Source organism: Poecilia formosa, unplaced genomic scaffold (assembly GCF_000485575.1).
Source record: "Poecilia formosa unplaced genomic scaffold, Poecilia_formosa-5.1.2 Scaffold373, whole genome shotgun sequence".
NCBI lineage: Eukaryota > Metazoa > Chordata > Actinopteri > Cyprinodontiformes > Poeciliidae > Poecilia > Poecilia formosa.
In genome coordinates this window covers 193,542-214,498 of record NW_006800312.1, presented here as the reverse complement: position 1 = coordinate 214,498, position 20,957 = coordinate 193,542, and the positions used below count along the sequence as shown (strand labels likewise).

At 39.4% G+C, this 20,957-nt stretch overlaps 2 protein-coding genes across 5 annotated transcripts in view; both read left to right on the top strand.

The window, feature by feature from the left end:
* Positions 1-14,640, top strand: part of LOC103154074 (uncharacterized) — a 31,038-nt gene extending 16,398 nt beyond the window's left edge. For 2 of the 4 annotated variants that reach the window (XM_016662422.1, XM_007575232.1), the window contains exons 2-11: positions 4,492-5,789; positions 7,108-7,328; positions 8,733-8,938; positions 9,707-9,867; positions 9,965-10,068; positions 10,210-10,270; positions 11,531-11,619; positions 12,556-12,678; positions 12,837-12,937; positions 13,903-14,640. In XM_016662422.1, coding sequence (XP_016517908.1) covers positions 4,492-5,789; positions 7,108-7,328; positions 8,733-8,938; positions 9,707-9,867; positions 9,965-10,068; positions 10,210-10,270; positions 11,531-11,619; positions 12,556-12,678; positions 12,837-12,937; positions 13,903-14,428 — 2,890 coding nt within the window. In that variant the 3' untranslated portion in view covers positions 14,429-14,640. The other 2 variants (XM_016662423.1, XM_007575231.2) reach the window with 2 other exon arrangements.
* A 3,947-nt stretch (positions 14,641-18,587) lies between these two features.
* Positions 18,588-20,957, top strand: part of LOC103154086 (pyruvate carboxylase, mitochondrial-like) — a 192,055-nt gene continuing 189,685 nt past the window's right edge. The window contains exon 1 of the mRNA XM_007575244.2: positions 18,588-19,058. Coding sequence (XP_007575306.2) covers positions 19,057-19,058 — 2 coding nt within the window. The 5' untranslated portion in view covers positions 18,588-19,056. The remainder of the gene's footprint in view (positions 19,059-20,957) is intronic.

Genomic DNA, 20,957 nt, shown 5'->3' with positions numbered 1-20,957 from the left:
CATATTTATCTTTTAAATCAATTAATAAATATAAGATGTATTTTTTATTACTATTTTAGATTTTTTTTTTTCTTGCTGTAAAAGACATGAGGGCAGACTTAAAAAACCGATGCAGCTCAAAAACGATGAACACATAAATGCCAAATGTCTCCAGTTTGTCTGTAAACCTGCATGTCTGTGACAAAGGCCATCAAATTCACTCCAGTACGTCTGGACTCGCTGGTGGTTGAGCTTGAGGTTGACTGTGTAGGTGTTTAAAGGTTTTTCTCTGCTCGTTAACGCTGACTTAACGAGTGCAGAGAGGCAACATGTTTACAGGTGCGTGCTGCGTGTGTGAGTGGGTGGGCGAGTGGGTGGGACCACTGGGTGTGTTAGAGGGTTCCCTGAACCTCATCGTTTGTCGCCGTCTTCTTCCTTCCTGTTTCGTTCTTTTTCACTTCCTGTCAGCTGACTCAGCCCGGGAGAGTCTTGATCTGGTAAACATCTGGTGCCTCTGCACACACACACACACACACACACAAAATGTTAAGCGTAATTAAGGCATAGAGGTGGAGAAATTACCCCGCTGAGATAAATCACAGGATGTTTCAAGTTGCTGAGAAAAGTGACTTAAACGCACAAATAATCAGCACCAAACTGGAAGTCGTTTTTTTGTTTTTTTTTTCGTACTTTTATTTGAGAAAGAAGAGATTTTTTGGTGCATCTTTAGGTCAATTTAGGAGGAAACTGAATAACACATAGATTAAAAAAAAAACAAAGAAGAAGAAAGAGAGGACAACAAACGCTTGGTGAGAAAGAGAGACGCAGCGATGTGGGGACGGGCAGATAGACGGAAAGATATACAGAGAGCTGGAGGTGGGGGGCAGAGAGATAAAGATAGCTAAAAGGAGGGAGATCCGTCAGCGTTGTTTCCTCAGGATGTGGTTATCACGACGACGCAAAGGCAGTAGAGGCAACATCACTACCCGCTGGTCCTCTTTGACACCTGCAACAATGTGTAAGTATGAAAGTCAGGGTGTGCGTGAGTGCGTGTGTGTTTCAGTCTGACAAAAAAAAAGAAAAAGATGTGTGTGGCCTATGGTTGGTTTTCTATCCATTATGATGGGTGTGTGTGTGTATGTGTGTGAAGACACACAAATAGGAAGGACTGAAGCTAAAGGTTGAAAATCAGTTGAGACAGCGAAGAGCTGAGGACCCAGAGACAATGATGAGGACAGTGAGAAGGCGAAAACATGAACAACGGGAGGAGAACGTATGCGAAAAGGAAATTAAGCGCCAACGACTGGTAAAGAGAAAAAGAATGTATACAGTGTATTTGTCTCTTCATCGCTTCATCTGACTTTGTTCTTTCTCTTTCTGACTCACTCAGTGTCCTATTTAGAACAGAATGTGGTTTCTTAAGAGACGATGAAGAAAAAGACAGCCAGGAACTAGATGCTTAGAAGAAATAAGTAAACGTTTTACATTTAAAAGCTCAAAGATTTGCTTATATGGAAACGGCGTGAAGAAAAATATTTAAATCAAGTTTTCCTGAATGGAAGATGATGTTTGTTACATTTTTTTTTGTTGTTGTTGTTGCTTTTCCCGCCGCACGACTTTGTGTAAACAGCTACATTTAATTTACAATCACACCTAACAATCTGATTCTTTTGTTTCAGTCTTTTGAAAAAGAGCTGATGAAGCGTAAATTTTCAAATTAATTTTAAATGCAACACCAACCATTTAGATAAATACATTTTATATGTTTTCTGTGTAGCAGGAATTGAAATTTGGTAAAAAAAATTTGCAGATGATATTGCATTAATGGCCACAGTGTAACTTTTGTCCCTAATGCTAGAAAAAAAGCAAAAGCCATCCTTTTTGACCTGTCAGTTGTACTTTGTGTGCTTTTAATTTAAAGTCTCCTTTTAGCCATCACAACCTGAAGTTTGACTAAACACTCAGCCTCAGTCATATCCTTTAAGTGCACAAATCTTTGCAGCTGACTCTGGATCAGCCGCAGTCTGTTATCTTGAAACCACTTGAGTTCATATATTATTTAAGTTTCGCCCTCATTGGTTGGTTAAGCGTTTGGCCAGATGGTTTGACTTTTGCGCCCTCAGTTTCCATCACTAGCATGTTCTAAGATCACTCCACATTCTGCCTATTACCGGATACAAATGTGGGTATTTTTTGGTTTTGGTAAATGCAGGAAGTTTTCCTTTTTTAACTGGGGTTTAATAATAATTTCCTGATTACTTCTGTTTGGCTCCAGATCCTGAATTGAAGCGTGGGAACTTTATGGGAAAGTTACTTCAGATGACTTGCTGTAAAAAGAAAGTACGCCGCTGTCAATACGTAATCTACTCTTTACCAGATTCTCTTTAAAAAAATCACAACACAAAGGATAACTAAGCAAAGTTGAAGCAAACAATTTTGCCATAATGGAGAATTTTGCTTGAAATTTCTCAAATCCCCTAATCCACACATATGCAAAGGGGATGTACTTTAATTTTTTCTTGACCGTCGTTTGAGATGAATTTGGTTTGTGTTTATGCATGGTTTCTTAGATTTTCCAGAACACCTTTGTCGTTGCTTTTAGTATTTATTTAGTGGCTTTTTTTGCTAATCTTTCATTGCTACATGTGTATTTCTGTAAAAACATAACAAACTTTGAGAATATTTCATGATAAAGACGACCAAAACTACGTTTTACTTCAGATGGACTACTTTCAGTCTTCTCTTTCAAAGCTACACACAATTAAATAAGCTGTAAAAGAAGCGTTTAAAAAGCAACCGACGAGCTGCATCGTGGAGAACTAGAAATGGTCATTTATGCACATAAAGTCTTTTCTTTTATATCATTCTTGTCTTGTGTGCATGATATCAAGTTTAATGAGTTAACATAGAAATCAGTGGGACTCCTTGCAGACTTTTGGAGAATTAGGTTTCACAATGTCAATTTCACGCAAGTTACGGTACATGAAAAAAAGCTTTAAAATGAATTTATCTTCTATTGCAGCAGCAAAGAGTGAAACTTTTTGAGGAAATCCAAATTTTTTTAAATATATGCTTTTCTTTTTTTTATGTTGTCTAATGAGCCTTTCTGTTTCCTTGGGGTATAAATGAAACTATATTACTGTTGCTGTTGCATGCGTGCAGATTTTTGTGAGAATAGAACAGAGATATCTTTAATTGCCCCACAGCAGGGCAATTCATGTGCAACAGCAGCAGGTTAAAGGAAGGTGGAAGCATGCAGATATAAAAATAACAATAAGAGGTGAGTGGAGTGATGTAAAGAATGAAATGTACAGGAAGAAGAGCTGCTGGGAGGAAGGATCTTCGATAACGCGTCTTTGTGCACATAGGATGTAGCAGTTTGTCAGTGAAGGCGCGTTGGGTGGGAGTCATTGTCCAGCAGTGATTTTATTCTAGCTACTGATTTCTTATCCCTAGACATCAATTGATTTATTTATATATACAGTCATAATATTAATTAAAAAGTTTACAACTACGAGAACTGCAGTTTATTTTTGCAAACAAGCTGTGGAGAGGAAGGTAAATAAGGCTAAAGAAATCTCCACCTTACTGATAAAAAATGTATTTTATCTTAAAATGATGCTGCTGGAATAAAAGATTAACTTATTTTAAGTTTTTTTATATACATTTCTACCAATAAATACCACACGTAAATTGTACAAAGTGAATAAATCCTTAAAAATAATTTTTTATGTCAAGTTACAAATCAGTGAAACGTTGTTAAGATTAGAAGCTTCGATTTGTTTGAACTTAATGTAAAGTATTTCACAGCGTAAGCTAACACTTTTGTCTAATTTGTACAAGTCTTAAACCAAATATGCGATGTCCTTCTGCTTAATAAATAATATTTGTATCATCAGGCATTTATGCAAAAACTCAAGTTGTAGAAAACTGATTTATGAGTATTTTCTGACTGACGGGACAGACAAAAAAAAATAAGTGTGATTTCCTACAAGAAATGTACATATACATGCTTAAATCCAATAAACATCTTTATCCAGAATTGGAGGGGTAAAAATGCTGTGTTTTTTCTTTACATTGATGTATCGTTACTTTTACTTGAGTAAACTTTCTGGATTTTCTACCCACTGCGAACAAATTCACTGAGTGAAGAAGAAACTTGTACTGACCTAAAATTCACCAGACACAGACACACACCTGCAGTTTGTGTTAAAATTTCATAAGTCTTATATTGAAAGTAATTGACTTAGAAAAAAGAAAAATTCTCTTGCCTGATTTTGTTTATTTGTAATTATGATTAATTATTTTTGGTTTGCTCTTTAAAGTGCAAAAATGTCCACTTTTTGGTCTGTCTGGTCATGTAATTTTAAAATACTGAATGATTAATATTTCGATCAGTACTTGAGTAGGCTTTTACTAAATACTTTTTTACTTGAGTAAGAATACGTTGAAGTAGTGCTACACCTGCATGACTCTCCCTAAATTCCTCTGGTTATTCTGTGTTTCTTGCAGGTGTTCTAGCACAACCAAGCACACTATCACCATGGAGGGTCGCTCGTCCTCGCAGTCCTTCTCCAACCTCCAGCATCATTGCCACCGTCCGACCTCTTTCCCCTTGACCTTATCCGGCTTTCAGAGCCCTGATGCCGGGTACCTGTCCACACACTCCGCCCAGGACTCCCACGACCAGTACAGAGGCAGAGAGGAGCAGTCCGCGGCCTCCTTCCTGACATCAAACACCTCGTCTGGGGTGAGGAGGGCGAGCAGCGACAGTGACAGAGTCTTCCTCACCACCAGCGGGAGTAGCTTGGATGGAGATGCCGGTTTGGGAGGAAACTTTGATGGCGAAAACAGACATGGCGGTCATTTTGACGACTCATGGTACGGCAAAAAGGGGATCTGGGACGATGGGGAGAGAGAAAGTGCTGCGGATGACTTCCACAGCAACACGAATGATGTGTTTTGCACTCCTGAGGAGGGAGACAGGTGGAGAATCAGGTCAAACTACAACAGTTATGGACAAGGTGAAGCCGTTTGTAGCAGGGAGTTTGGCGCGAGCCACTTCGGTAAGCAAACTATATCCTACAACAGGACGGAGTCAAAGCTGAGCGACCGCTACGGAGGAGGAGAGGAAGATTACGGGTCCAGCTGCGGTTCGGGAGAGGATCAGCTTCAGCCGGCGGAAACTGAAGGGTCGTGGCACACCGTGTCACCAACAGGGGAGGCAGAGGTCGGCGGTCCGGCGGAGCGGAGGTGGAGAGGAGTGGCAGACGCCCACAGCTTGGGCTCGGGATCACCTGTGGCCATCAACACTCAGAAACTGGACTCTTTCTCTGACGCGTTCCTCCCCCAAAGAAGGAGACGATTCCAAATGCCTCCTGAAAGGGATTCTGGACAAATCTGGGAGAATGAACTGGAATCAGTAAAGTTGAGGCATAGCTGCGCTTTCGACCAAGACACCTATCTTCACCCCTCCTCCTCCTCTTTGTCGTCTTCTTTCCCCTCCCCACCCTCGTCGTCTCACCTCATGTCTTCAGTTTTGAGTCCTCCACCCACGCCGCTGCCTCCTCCCTCCCAGTCGCCCTCCAAAGCAGACTCTCCAAGCGCACAGGGAGGGGCAGGACATGTGGTCACCCAGGGCGGAGAATCCCTGGGCGGACTTCAGTTTTTCCCACCTCGCATTCAGTCTGCCGGGATGATCTGGAAGTTCCCCCTGCTGTCGCATTGCTTCTCGCAGGTGGCAGCTGACCAAAGCGACTCCAAGTGTGGCCTGAGGTCCTCTCAAGGTGACCAGGCTGGGAACGCTACAGGTAGAACCATAGGCCGACATGCTTTGCTTATTAAAGTGTAGAAGAGCACACACCAGGTCTAAATGAAAGGAGTTTACTCTCAGGTTAATACCCACATGTAAATTTACGGGACGTGTGGGTTTCTGTGGGTGTGCTTGTGAAGTTTCCCATTTCCCACATGCAAATTGCAGTTTCGCTTTTCACGTCTGACATTTCTTAAAACTTAAGTTGAAAGTTCCATCTTTTCACTACTTTTCAACATTTTGCACATCTAGTAGACTGAAATCAAGTCTGTGCCGAGTCTGTTTTGTCCTTCTCACAACTTGTGTTAAGTCTTTCAGAATTATTTCAACAAGAGATTAACTACTTCAAGTGTTAACATAACCCCATTTTTTGTTGAAGTGACTCTGAAAGAGTTTAATTAAAACCACTTGTGAGAAGGACTAAATGGACTCGGCCAGATTTGCTGTCCATTCGGTTGCTAATGCTTCTAAAAACAGGCCAAGGACTTTAAAAAAAAATACTCAGTTGTTTTTTTGTTGTTGTTTTTTGCAATAACTTTACGTTTTTGGGTGTCTGGAAAGAAGTTTCACAAAGATTGTTAAGTGACATTCGACTGGAACATTGGCAACCTAACAACCACAGCAGAGCTCAGTCGGTTCCTTAGCAACCTGAGCTGAGTTCCAGCCGGTTACCTAGCAACCTGAGCTGAGTTCCAGCCGGTTACCTAGCAACCTGAGCTGAGTTCTAGACGGTTACCTAGCAACATCAGCTGAGTTCCAGTCGGTTAACTAAGAACCTGAGCTGAGTTCTAGTCGGTTAACTAGGAACCTGAGCTGAGTTCTAGTCGGTTAACTAGGAACCTGAGCTGAGTTCTAGTCGGTTAACTAGGAACCTGAGCTGAGTTCCAGCATGTTTTGTGGGCTGGTCTTATCCGCCCTCTTATCAGTGGCTGCTGATAAGTGTTTTGTTCAGACTACTACTTTTCATACGGTTGTTTAATTGCGCATCTGTTTGCCGCCATTTTCACGTTGGAGTGTAAACCTTGAGGCCAGCAGCAGCTTATTTTAATTTAAAGTGACAAGAGTCCATAAAACAGCTCATTCTGGTCAATACAGGCAGAACTGAGCAGACTAAAAAAATCTCATTATCAAGTAATGATATTGTGCAAAAAAATGTAATGAACATGTTTTGTAGCCAATAGACGTCTCCTAACCTGTTCAAGGAAGCAAAATAGGTCAGCTTAAAATTTAAATGAGTGAATAGTTCTGCTTCTGAGGGACAAAGTTTCTGTAGCCTTTTTCTAATCCCTCCTTGTTTTTTAAATTCATCTCTTCAGCCACTTGTGACGTTCTCCAGTCTCCTGAACCGTCATCCCTCACTTCTTCAACCCATCGCTCATCCCTCCATGCCACCAGTCCGTCCTCAAACGCTCCTTTCTCTCTTCCGTTTCACCCGTTCTCCGGGAAGCATCACGAAACCACGGAAAATGCATCTCCTTACAAAGCGACCCAGAAAATAAAGACTGAACCAGTCGGTCTGGACCAACAGCATCCCCAGGTACAGTACAGAGTTTTGTTTTTATCAGCACCAGTAAGAAAACAATGAAGATGATTAAAAGAATAATTGGATTTTGTTTTTTTTATCCGCTTTCTAGTTTAGCTGCATAAATAAAGTTTTTTTTAATAGTGAAAATTTTTTAAAATTTGCTAATTTGTTTGTTCTTATTGGAAAATCAGAATCACTTTCTTTCCATTGCCAGTAAACCAGTTCACAGGGTAAGAAATTGTTTTGTTGCAATGATACAAAAATACATAAATAAGTAAATAATAAAATAAAATATGAATTTGAAAAAAAAAATCAAATATGTATTTCTAGCAACCTAAATGATATTATTTGACTGACACGATAATCAGTGTGATCCTTGAATTTGAGATTCTCCAGGTTTAATTCTAGAAAGACGGCTGTATAATGACTATCAGACCTACAAATATCTGCTTTAGGCAGGCTAAGTGGAATATCATCAACAAAGAATGACATTGCAGTAAACATGATGTTCAAGAAGAAGCAGGTATGTGGAAAACAGAAAGAGGCTGAGAGATCCCTGAGGAACGCCACGTTGAGGTCATCCTCAAACTTAACTGATAAAGTTAAGTTTTTCTCTAGTAATGAAGATCAACACATTTACCCCAATCAAATAGGATTCTTTTGTCTTTCCCATTTTGAAGATAGTTAAAAGAATCAGTTACTTCTTGATTAAATTTACTCAAATTAAAAGTTGCATTTTCAAAAGCTTGAGTGTCAGATTATATTTCTCCAGTGGAATTTTTTTTCTCTCTCTTTTACAGAAAATGTTAATTATGGCAGGTAAAACAAGTAACAGGAGAATGTATATAGTTTATATTTTAAAGATTTTTTGTGCTGCACAGGAATGGAGCAGCTCGTAGAAGCTGTTCAGTTATTAAACAGAAACCAAGCGATCGGGATCGTGACATGCCACTGCGATCGTTCAGTTTATCTTCAGAAACATTATCACAGATTACATTTTTTTCAAATCTGCAGCCGATGTTTGCATATTGCTATCATTGTTAATCAACTAAACCCTGTAAACGGGTTAGCATGTAGGCAGGCGGCGCTCGCTGCACCTGGAGGAGCTTCAACTTCACTACAGATTCCAAAACCACGGCCTTATTTTTAGACGTGTTTAACAGATAAGGCGCGTAAATAAGGAGGATCGAGTGTGAAAGGTGGGATGATGTTCCTGCCGTGGAACGAGGCTCATGTCGGCACATAACGGGAAGTTATCTTTGCTCTTCTAGAGAGGAAATGATTTTGTTTGTTCAGATGCTTCTAAGATAAGTTACCTTTCCTCTCTTGACCTAAATCTACCTTTACTCTGTTTGTTACATTTGCATGATTCCAGAAGAAGCAGTAATAGTGAACTCCTTGCCTTTTGTTTTGCAGGAACAAGCTGTACGCGTCTACACTGGGAGGCCGTTTCCAAGTATCCTTCGCTCCAAAAGGGCTCAGAATCGGAGCCGCTACACTCCTCGGCCTCTGCTCAATCCTTCCCGCAGGGCTGCAGGCCTCTTCTCGACCCTTTCATCTGTTCACCGCAGCGGGGAAGAAACAGCATGGGCCGAGGAGGAGGAGGAGATATGTGGGTTACCGTAAGTAAAGCACACAAACAGGCCTTTACAAAAGATCACACCTTGTTTTCTAGCTGGAGAGCAGCGGCGACAGACAAGTCAAGTTTACTTCTATTCAGGCCTGTTGCAATAGATTTATTGTGAATAAATGATGATAATTTAAGATAAACTCAATCATTTCCATTTGCATGATTTATTGCTTTTTTCTTTTCTCTCTTTTTGTCTAAAACTGGATGACAGATGTCTTCAGTCGGGTGCTTTGGACTCAATTATTTTTAAAAGTATAATTATGTTTACGGAGACTTCATAACTCATTTTATTTTTTTGTTTCTGTTGTTTATTTCCAGTTCCAGTGTTAAATGTTTTTTAGAATATAAGGTTTATTGATCTTGCATTATTATGCCGTTACTATTATATCACTTGGAAATGGTCTCAAAACAACAATGTTATCATTTATTGCAATAATTTAAGAAAAATGTATCATCCAGTAAAACTTGTAATCATGACAGGTCTAATAGTTTAGCACATTCAGCAACAAGGCAGTTCAAAATGCTTTACACCATAAAAACATAACACCGTTACCAATTAGGAAACAAGCAACAAACATGGCATTTTCTCAAAAGCTATCACCAAAGTCGTCAAGCCAACATGCATCAAAAATTATGATCAATGTTTCTTCAATGTTTTTAACCCTGGAGATGATTCTCAGGTGATAGAAGGCCGACTTTGTGACTGTCTTTATGTGGCTCTGGAGGTTCAGAGGTCACTATTTTGGTGTTTTCCTCTCAGATATGTCAACGTGGGTCCGGACTTCCAAGCCGATGTTCCTCCTTGCGTCGGGGACGGTGAGTGTTCGGCTTCCTGGATCTCGGAGGAAGACTCCCCTGGAGAGCAGCTGGTGTGGAAACCCTGGGACGAGCTGCAGGAGAGCGCGAGAGTTCAGTGCCACGGTAGGCTGCAACGCCTGCTGGGCAACTTTTATCTAAGCCTGAGTGAAGCCCCAGCTGGATGGAGTCTACATTTTAATTCTTTGTGTTTTATCTGCAGTGGAGAAGCTGCTGTCTATGTGCAGTTCCAGCTGCCTGCCAGGAGGGGGCAGTAACACGGAGCTAGCGCTGCACTGTCTCTACTACTGCAAGGGGAACACAATGGTAAGAACAGATGGTTTTATTGTCTCACAGGGGATTCTTTTTTGTATTTAAAGGTTTTACCAATTTTATCCTTCTTTATGAATCATTCCTAAGCTCTGTGCATCTTTTCCTTTGATTAATTTCCTTTTGTTTGTTCTGCAGGCCGCGTTGGAGATGCTGCTGTTTTCACAGCCCTCACCAGTAGCAGACTACCACTACTCAGGTAAACTCTCAGGTTCCCTCTTTATGTCAGTACTTCTGCTAAATTAATATTGTATTGCAATTCCAAAATCCAAAAGTGTGAAATTTAAAACATTAACCTTTGATTTTAGTTTCGGAAGAAACATAGCACACAGAATTTTATTTATTTATTTGTTTTATTTAATTTTTTTTATGAACTAGTGATAAACGTTTTGGCACTCCCTAAAAATAACTAACAATGCCTGACTTTCTGTTTTCCAAATGTGTACATTTGACGTGATGGACTCTTAGCCACTCTCCAGTACGTGAAAGACAAGAAAACATTTGTTTTTCAAGCAAGTCAAATGTTTGTTTATCTTCATAATCTTCAAGAAAACGACCTACTGCTAAACCCTTATCAACAGTCAGAGTGCATTTTATGTATTTGGCTAAGTCTTATACTGAGACATTTAAGTAAAAAACACTCATAAAAAATTATATTTTGATTCCTATGGAGTCTCATACCACCTCACACTTTGCACACTTAATTAGGTTACAACCAAAATCTCTGGTGTATTTAAATATGTTTACATCTATTCCGGGTTTGTTGTTTAAAACTGGTGTTTTTACCTCAAACCACCGTCTAGATTTAGCCTCATCACAGACGGTAGGCGTCAGGCTTGGTTTCATGAACCAGGCCAGCCCTTTAACCAGATATTTATGCTTGTTTAGGCAGAAGGTAAAGCTGTTTTTCCTGTTTTGTGTTTTACCAAATATTTCCGTAGAGGCTTAAACTCACCAGAACAATTTAAGCTAAACTTTCCTGAAGCATTCGCCAACAACTATGAGAATTGGCTTGCATGTGAAAAAGAGAAACCTGTTTCTGCTGCATGTACAGTGGAAGTCATTGTTGTAGGCTGAATTTCCTCCCACTTACATCCAATCCTCTCACCCGTTTAATTCCTCAAGGAGCCCAGAACAAAGCAGACATTGTTGTGTGCCAGTCAGGTGAGTGTGTTCCCTGTAAATGACGGTAGAGCGGCGCATTTTCAGCTCCGTAAAAAAAAACAGCTTATTGGTGCTCAGACATCTCAAGTTCCTGACAGATTTACTGGCCATCATCTGTTTAGGAAAAAGTCTAAAATAAAAGGTCTTCAAGCAGCTGTTACATTAAACTTATGAAATTATATCTTTGTGTGTTTTTCTACACAGCAGGGAATCACGCCTGGATCCCAGCATGTCATGCATGATAGGATGACCTGGTTGTATTTATTTTCATTGTTTCCCCCTTTTCTCTCTATAGGCTGTGATTTCTGGACAGATGCTGAGAAGAATCTCTTCCACACGGCTTTAGGGACGTATGGAAAAGACTTTCCACTCATTGAGAAGACGGTAAGACAATGACACTGATATTCTTTACTAGAGCTGGACAATAAATCAATAACAACACCCGTCGCGATGTCAATGTGATCAATATTAATAGATAAAACATCTGATAGGATTTAATATTCTAGAAGAAAGTCTGTAGCTGCTCAACCTCTCAAGGCCAGTTAAACAATGAATGGTTGGTGAAACTCAAAATAATTTTTTTTTTAAGGAAATTTCTTAGATTAATCCAAAATGTCTGCTTTTTTCCAGAAAATGTTTGACTTTTCAAACTCAGAAATTTTCTTTTTTTCTTTCTTTTTTTTAAATATTTTTTTTTTTTTTTATTTCTGATTGGTCTCAAAATTTCAGATTTTTTTTTCCAGCCAGTTTTTGACTTTTTTATTTTTTTATTTCTTTTTTCTTTTTTTTTTTTTTTTAGAAAATTTCTGATTGGTCTCAAAATTTCAGATTTTTTTTGCAACCAGTTTTTGACTTTTCAAACTCAGAAATTTCATTGTTTTTTTTTTTTGTCTTTAAAATCTTAGAGAGCAATTTCAAAATTTCTGAGTTTTTTCTAGAAAAGTTTTGACTTTTGGAACTCAAGAAATTTTCTTTTTTTTTCTAGAAAATTTCTGGGATTAATTTAAAAAGTTTTTTGTTGGAAATTAACTTTTTTATTTATTGCCACCGCAAATACGGTAAAAGGAAAATAGAAAAAAAAAACATTTTTATTTAAAAGCTAAATGTAACTTTGTGCTCATCCTTTTTGGATTCGTCCTCCTTTTTCTCCTGGCTGTGGGTTTCGTTTTTCGTGCCCGCACTTGTTCAGGTGTGGATGATTCAGCATTTTGCTCACAGCACAGCAGCTCGTTTAGCAGGAGAGGAAACTGCTGTTAAACACTGAATTTGAATCAGAGTCTGACAACATTGACACTCTGCTGCTGCTGCTGCGTGTTGCAGGTGAGGACAAAGACGGTGTCCCAGTGCGTGGAGTTTTACTACCTGACCAAAAAGCTGGTGGACAAACAGAAGAAACAAAAAGAGGAGGAGATCAGAGAGGCACAGGAGGAGCTGCAGAAATGCGTAAGAAAAAAACGATTGTAAAAATGCTTTTGCCTCGAGCATTCAGAAACTTGAAACCTCTGGACTGTCGTCTTGCATAATGAGTGAAGTGCTTTATGATTCTGCAACGTAGTGAGTCAGTCCGAGCTTTCCAGCTCATAGGTTGTTGTGTGTCACAGATGACGCCCATCTCCCAGCCACTGGAGAGGCCGTTTGCTCTGGAAGAGGCGGTTCCTGTTCCTTCACTGGCCAGCTTCTTCCCCTGCAAGCTGTGTGGCAAGTGAGTAGCACCAGCTTTATTACACAGCAAAAAGCCAAATCTTACCACAGATTTTTGTCTAGTTTCCAGTACACTTGAAAAACAACAAAGCTAACTTACAAGTAACTTTTTTTTTACCAAGATGTAAGCGGTTGTTTTAAGTTAATAATTCTTTAATATTGATGAAAAGATATTAGTTCCATTAGTTTAACTTATGACATCAGAGGAACTAGTACTTTTTAAAATGAATATTAGGAAATGATTTACTTAAAATTGACTTATTGTGCTTCCATGAACAGATTACGATATACAAAACATCTTCGTTATATTTTTTGCACAAAATCATTCTTAGATAATAAGACTTTAGTCTGGTCAATTCTATTTTGAACTGTTTTAGATTATCCTGTAGCTTTAAATCCAGTTAAACCAAAGGGTTGGAACTCTGCTGGGGTTGCTAGGTAACGGGCTGGAACTCTGCTGGGGTTGCTAGGTAACGGGCTGGAACTCTGCTGGGGTTGCTAGGTAACGGGCTGGAACTCTGCTGGGGTTGCTAGGTAACGGGCTGGGCTTCTCTGGGGTTACTGGGTGAGGGGCAGTGCCTGCTGATATGTGAGATTATATTCAGAAGGTTTCTGAAACGGGTCATTTTCCAGACACCAATGAACATAAAATTTTAACCAAAAACTGGTTATGTTTTTCTTTTTTAATTGCTTAGGCTGTTTTTAGAAGCAGTTGAGACCCAGATGAAAGTACAAAATGATAGTTTCCTTTTAAGTAACTCCTACTTTTTGCTGAAAAGTTATTTGTATGTTAGTTTTGTCTTATTTCAAGCATACTCAAAACTGGCCAGATATACCTGGTCAGATATTTTGTTTTTGCAGTGTAAAAGAAGCTGCCAGTACAAAACCCCTGCCTTTGCCTTCAGGGCGAGCCCAGCACATGGTTTAGATTTATTTTAAATCTTCCGTGTCCTCTCTTTTCTCCAGAATGTTCTATAAAATCAAATCCAGGAACGCTCACATGAAGATCCACCGGCAGCCTCAGGAGGACTGGACCGACAGGCGGCTGCAGCACCAGCTCCTCACACAGCGTCTCGCCCTCAGCCGCCCCGCCAGCCTCGTGCCCAGCCCAGGAAGTAGCCTGCTCCCACCCCAGGCCTCTCCAGCCATGGCGTTTTCCACCCAGGCCCTCGCCGCAAACGGCAGCGGCAACCCTGACGGCGTCCACAGCGTCATGACCAACAGCGGCGCCGTCAATCCCAACCAGCTCCTGGATCCCTGCTCAGGTGTGACTTTTAGCAACATCACTCCTACAAACTCCCATCTGATCGCCATGAACAGTATCGACGCGTGCGATTCGAGCCGAAAAGACCCGAGCGCAGCTTTCCACCAGCCGTGGAGCTCTTTTGGACTCCTTCTTCCAGACATGTCTTCTTTTTATTGCCTCCCAGACGGGAAGGAGGAGGTGGGAGCCGGGCCGGTGGAGGGGAAGGAGGCGATCAGCTGGCAGTAGCATTACTACCAATACTCTGATTATCTGTCAATCTTAGTGCTTAATTCAAACTCATTTTTTATTCAAAACTTTTCTTGTACTTAAAACAAACAAAAACATTTTAATAACTAAATGTTGGGATTTTGTTGTAAATTTTGTCCTCAGATTTGTTACATATTTAAGTCATTGTCATTCATCTGAGATTTTAATAAAAATGTGACCTCGTTATTTCTGATGTTACGTTGTTTTGGCTCATTTATGTCGACGGGCTGTGAAACAATAGCAGGGATTCGAATGAATGAACAATGTTTTCAGTGTTCATGCAACCACATAATGGGCCAATATTGACACACAGTTTCATTTCTAACTGGAACCAAAGCGCCCAGAACCATCAGCCTGTTGATGGTTAACTTCTCTTATTGTGCGAACATGATTCACTCGGATGTTGTAGCATAAAACGTGGTCTTATTATTGTTGCGTAAAAAACATTTCCTTCTCCTGGATTACCGGGTGCACGTTTCTGTTGTGTTGCAAGACAGCGCTGTGCCCTTTGACCTCATCTTTCTAAGGGTTACGTCTGAGATAGTGATAGCTGTGTTTGCATAGATTCATGATCTGTGCACAGATTTGCATGTATGCAGATAAAAGTAGTCCCTGGACAAAAGTCCAACATAGTTTGTCTGCCCTCCTTCCATTCAGTTTCTAACAGTGCAGTGAACACTGCAAAAACACAGAATCTTACCAAGTAGTTTTACTCTTATTTCTACTGCAAATATCTTAATATATTTAAATAAGGTTAAACTTATATATAGGATCTTGTTTTAAGTTCATAAGTCCTAATAAGTACTAATTCATTGTCGGATTATTTCACTTATAACGAGGGAAAAATTACTTGGTATAAGTTAATTCATCTTCCAATGGAGCTAGTGCTTTTTCATCAATATTAAGGAATTAAAAGAAGCTCATATTTCTTACTGAAAAGATACTTGTAAGTTAATTTTGTCTTATTTCAAGTGCACTAGAAACTAGACAAACATACTTGGTAAGATTTAGTTGTTGTTTTTTTGCAGTGTTCAGAGAACGAATCAAGTGCTGCTGCTTTTATTCTGCAGCTAAATCCTGTGTGCACTTAATCATAAATGCCGATTTTGTATTAAAATGAAGCAATCTCTCTTGTTGTGAACACAAAAGCAGGAGGAAACTTAGTGAAACAGCAGCAGCAGAGTTCAGTGTTGGCCTTTTCCGACAGACAGAGGGGGGGTTGCACTTAGCAGACGAGTGGGAATCCAGAGAGAGAACGAACTGAGAGGATACTGAGCAGTTGGCATTCACCTTTTCAAAGGGAGCAACTCTTTGCCAACTGACTGAGCATGTGCCCCAAAAGCCCAATCCCAGGGTCTCCCTTGTGTTGCTCTCCCCTTTTTTCCCAGAACAGGGTGGTGACGGTGAATAAAGCCTGCTTGCATAATCGGGTTACTGTTGTGACATGCATGAAGATGGAGCTTCATGGTGGATCTGTGTGCTTTAAAAGGGTCTGAAACAAAAACATGAGATACTTTTAAGAGAAAATGAAACATTGTTGGACTTGTTATGCAAAGAAAATATATTTCTGCACCTTTAAATATGCAAAGTTCAAATGTTACACTTAATTTTAAAGCTGCAGTTTGTAACTTTTACCAAAAAGACTGCAGCACAGCAGGAGCAAGAGGAAAGAAATCATTAAGAACCTAAAATAAGAGAATCCTCAAATATGATCTCTAAGTTTAACATTGCAACAGGCTGAGAAACATTCAGCCAACAATCAGAGCTTTTAGAGAAAAACTGAAAAGGCTTCAGCAGTCTCAGGCGTTCACAGACCAAACAGGAGCATGTGGGGTTAGTGGGCCGCTGCCCTGTGGAGCGACTCTGAACGTTTGCTTTTCTTGTTTGTCTGCTGACCCTGTGATGGACTGGTGACCTGTCCACTGTGTACGTAATCTCTCACAAGTTATCACCATGACGGGTTAATGGTCAGATAGGTACATGAACAGCCTTTGTGCGTGCTATCAAGTTTGATAATAACGTAAATAGGATGAATGAAAGTTGTTCAGGTTGATTTATGGAGAAACTTATGAGAAAGATTTAAAAGCTACACTTTAAATTGATTTTTTTTTTAGCTTTATGACATGTCAAAAACATGCCTGGAGTGTTGCTTTGAGTCTTTGCATGTTTGAGAAATCCTTTAATCTCCATGGCAACCATTCAGGGTGGAAACAAGCTCCTCCTTTGAGCTTCAATCTCCAGCCTAATTTCTGCTTCGCAGCACTCGGCTCCTTCAGACTAGCGGCAGCAGCAATTAGCAAACACCTGGTGGAACTCTGCATCTGCTGAGCTCATCATATGAACTACATTTCAGGCTAATGCTGAATGTAGTTCATTCTGAAAGAGCCGGAGCTTCTTGTTAGTTGTAAACGGAGAGACATTGTTGTGATGACCTGCTGAAGTCGGAGAGTCTGAAAGAGCAGGACCTTCTTAAAGAGACAGAGCCTAATTTCAAAGAGTCAAACAGAGACGTCAAATTTCTTTAAAATTCTGTTTAATTTTGACATCATTTTTATAACGACTCAGAGTAACATAGTGACTTGATTGTTTTAAAATAGCAGTATGTGCTTGGAGAATAAATAATACGTGCCCCCTTTGACAGGGGGCACGTTCTACGTTTATTTCCGTCTGTGTTGAAACTCTGGCTAAGATGAAAGTGTCCTCCTATCAGTGGCGCATACACTCCTATCTAAGGCTGATAAGAGAACAAACAGGAGTTGAGAAGCAATCATTCTTGTGTTGATTTGTTTAGACACTGTGTAACACGCTGGCCGTACCAATCAGAGAGATTTATCTTTGACCAAACATTTTAAATTTTTTATCCAGCCTGTTCCTGGTTTCCCTCCTCTCTCAGTTGTTCAACAAACACCAGACAGTAACGATGGTAATCTCATTTTTAGCATGAATCAGTATAGAGCTGCAATAAATGCAGCTGGTTCACATGATTTTGGAGATAAAGGTAGTAGTCCTTTGTCCACTTTCAAAGGCAGCAGCACAAAGGATCAGTTTAAACTCCTGTAATCAAATCTCCTTTTCAGCTGGTTCATGATCCTGAGATGCTCTCATCTTTCACACAAGGCCAACCTTTTCACAAAGCTTACAAGAGCTCGTCTTTACATTAATCACTGAGAAAAAAGGAAAAGCAAAGGCGAGGGAAAACAATAAGTTTGGTATAAATAGATTTTGCACCATTTAAGTTACTTCACATTTTGTCACGTTTAAACAAACAGCAAACTTCATATTAAGTTATTGGAACCTTATACGAAAACACCGACACAAAGTAGTTCCTGAGAGAAAGTAAAAGAAAAAATAGTTTTAATAAAGAACAATTTCAAAATGTGGCATGCATTTTTATTAATTCAGATTATACATATACATTTCTTCTATCCTATAGAAACCTCCCTAATCCTATTGAGTTTGATGGTTTTTTTAAGATTAATTAATGATGTGCTTCATTGAGCACAGGAACATAAAATATAAATCTATAAAAATATAAATTTATAAATCATGAAATAATTACCGTTTCTACTTTTTAATATAAAATCATTACATTTAATTGAGGTACATAATTAATTCTGTTTAATAAATTCTTTCTTCATTTTTAAAAATTGACACTTAAATATAACTGTACTATAATAATTATTCACAAGTAATTTGTTTATTGTAGTTTAGCTCACTTCACTCTCCAGAAGCCACAAATTAAATAAACATACAGCTAAATAATTATATATATTTCTAAATAAAAGTTTTCCTTAAAATTGCATTTTCTTATTTAAATTTATTATTTAATAGGTAGATGTAATTTATTTATTTAATTATATATTTAATTATTTAGTGATAAAATTTATTATTTAATTATGTTTTTATTATATATTTAATTAATAATGGAAGATTTACATATATTATTTCATACCTTATTCATTCATTTTAATGTTATAAATCACGTGACCAACGTGATGTTGGAACGTTTAGTGCTCTTTAAACTCACCGCGTGCTACTCCTGCCTCCCCTGTGATTGGCTGAGAGCAGGAGCGAGGGGGCGTGGCCTAGATCCCTCACGCCAAACGGAGAGAGAGCGGTGAAAGCTTAGGAAGAGAGGGAGAGAGATTAAATAGAAGGCAGGCGCAGCAGCAGACTGCTACATCCGCCAGAAGGAGACCGAGGATACCAGCTGCTAGCTACGTTAGCCGCAGTAGACAGTTAGCACCTAGCTCCAAGAGTACTAGCTCCTTTACTAACACATGAGGGAGTGAGCCAGCAGGGTCAGAGTGACAGTGTGAGAGCCGGAGCTCTGAGCGCCCGCTCGGCCGTTCCGAACTGACTCCTTCTGCTTGCGTGAAGCTGCGTGAGCGCCACAGCGGGAGAGAGACAGAGAGTTTGTGTACATTCAAGCCCACATATCTCGCTCTTCTTGTAAAGCAGCGTGTCTGTGAAGGTGTGTGAGGTGGAGCTCATTAGCAATAGAGGAAGTGGACCCATAAACACTGCCTGACTGTCGGCTGTTTACAATCGGTGTCCGGTTACTTCTCTCCACGTCTCCTACCGATAACCGACTAATCGGCGGCAGCATGTGAGTACCTGCGGGAGATTGTGTGCGTTTATGAATGAGTTTTGAGCGTGTGGCTGGATTGCATTCAGCTCCAGGACCAAGCATTGGTCCAGAAGGCTAACTGACCTGCATGTGTCTGAGCTGTCAGCGTGATAGCAGCACATGTAACCGCACAGCTGTTACTCTGCAACTTCTAGGTTTTCCTGCAACTCAGAAGCATGGCTTAAAGTGTCACCAGGCCTATTTAAAACTACAATGACAATTTTATTTTACATTGATTAACTAAAACAATTAATTAATCAGTGATTAGATTAAGCAGGTGGTTAAATTGTTGGTTTTGCAGTTAACTTAAAAATACTTTATTTATCCAAAAGGGAAATTAAATGTTGTAATAAGTCACAGACTTGTCACAATAACGAATTTTGCTGGAAGAAAAATTGTCCCAGAAGTTGTTGCGATAACAATATTGATGTTTTTGTTTTGTAATATAATGGTAATGGCATAATAATGCAAGTTTACCCTGTCAAAGGTCAATGAACTTTAAATTCTAATGAACGTTTTACACTAGAACTTACAAAGCTTACAAAGTAAATAAAACAGCAGAAATGGCAAATAAAATTGAATTGTGAAGTTTATGTAAACAAATTGTTCTTAAAAAGAAAGCCCTCTTTGTAAGAGCAATTAATCGCGATTAATTAATTAACTCATCCAAGAATCTTCAAAGGAGTCCTTGTGGATGGTGTGGGCAGGAAGCGTCTCCTGTAGCAGTCAGTCTCACTACACATCTGAAGAAGCCTCTGACTGAAGACTGTTTTTGTTTCTGCCACATGACTGTCATGAGACAGAAACTCAACATCCAGGTAGCAGAGATGATATTCCACAGTAATGACACAATCAGTTACTGACAAGCACTGCTAATCCACATCATTTGCTTTTGCCACTGGTCTTTAAGTCTCTATCTGGCTGCATGGTTAGAAAGTCACGCAGAGTCAGGGTTGGTGTGAACTTCCTCCCCCTCTCTCTGCTCTTTGGTCCTGCTCTGCATCCATAAGGCCTCATTTTTCAACAATTTGTGGTCGTAGTTCAAGTATTATTTGAGCTTTTGAGATGCTAATCAGCACCTAATAACGTTGGATTATTGTTTTTTTTTAAATTTCCTTTCTTATGTTTATACTTTATATCTATATGCTATTCAGTTTTGACCAATAAAGCTTTCCACTTCTGATAAAGTGGAAAGAAAGTTATTTTATAATTATTTGGTCTGTACGATTTTTTCATGTACAGATCTGAAAAGTGTGGGGTGCATTTGCAGAGCCACTTTTCACTGTGATTACATCTGCAAGTCTTTCTTGGACTGAATGATTATTATTCGTAAGATATGTTAAATTTTCCTACAGCTTCTCAACTATTACCTACTTTGTCCCAATAAAATGCATCAAATATTGTCATTGTAACATGATAAAAAGTGGAAAAAAGGTTAAAAGATCATGAATACTTTTACTGCGGACTTCAAAACATTTGAAACAACAAGACTTGTGACAGTAACTTTAGCACAGAATCTTGAAAGATGCTGTTCTGTCACCTTAATCAGGCTGCAAATGTTTGAAAATCTTCAAATGTGACTGTATTAAAACAAAATCAATCAGCGCTGATCTATCAGACTTACTGCCAGATATTGCAGAAGCGCATTGGTGCAATAAAAGGCACAACCAGTCACCAGGTTTTTAGGCCCAGTATAAGGTTGGACAAGAACTGCATTTCATCTTTCTGTCATGAGGAGAGGTAGGAAAATCTTCAAAGCTTACTGTTAGAAAAACAAAAATGGTGTCATGGGATCACCAAGTTCCCAAAACCATTCCATGCATATCAACTGCTGAATCTGATGTGAAACGTAGCGCAACTCGTACGTTAAGTACGGTG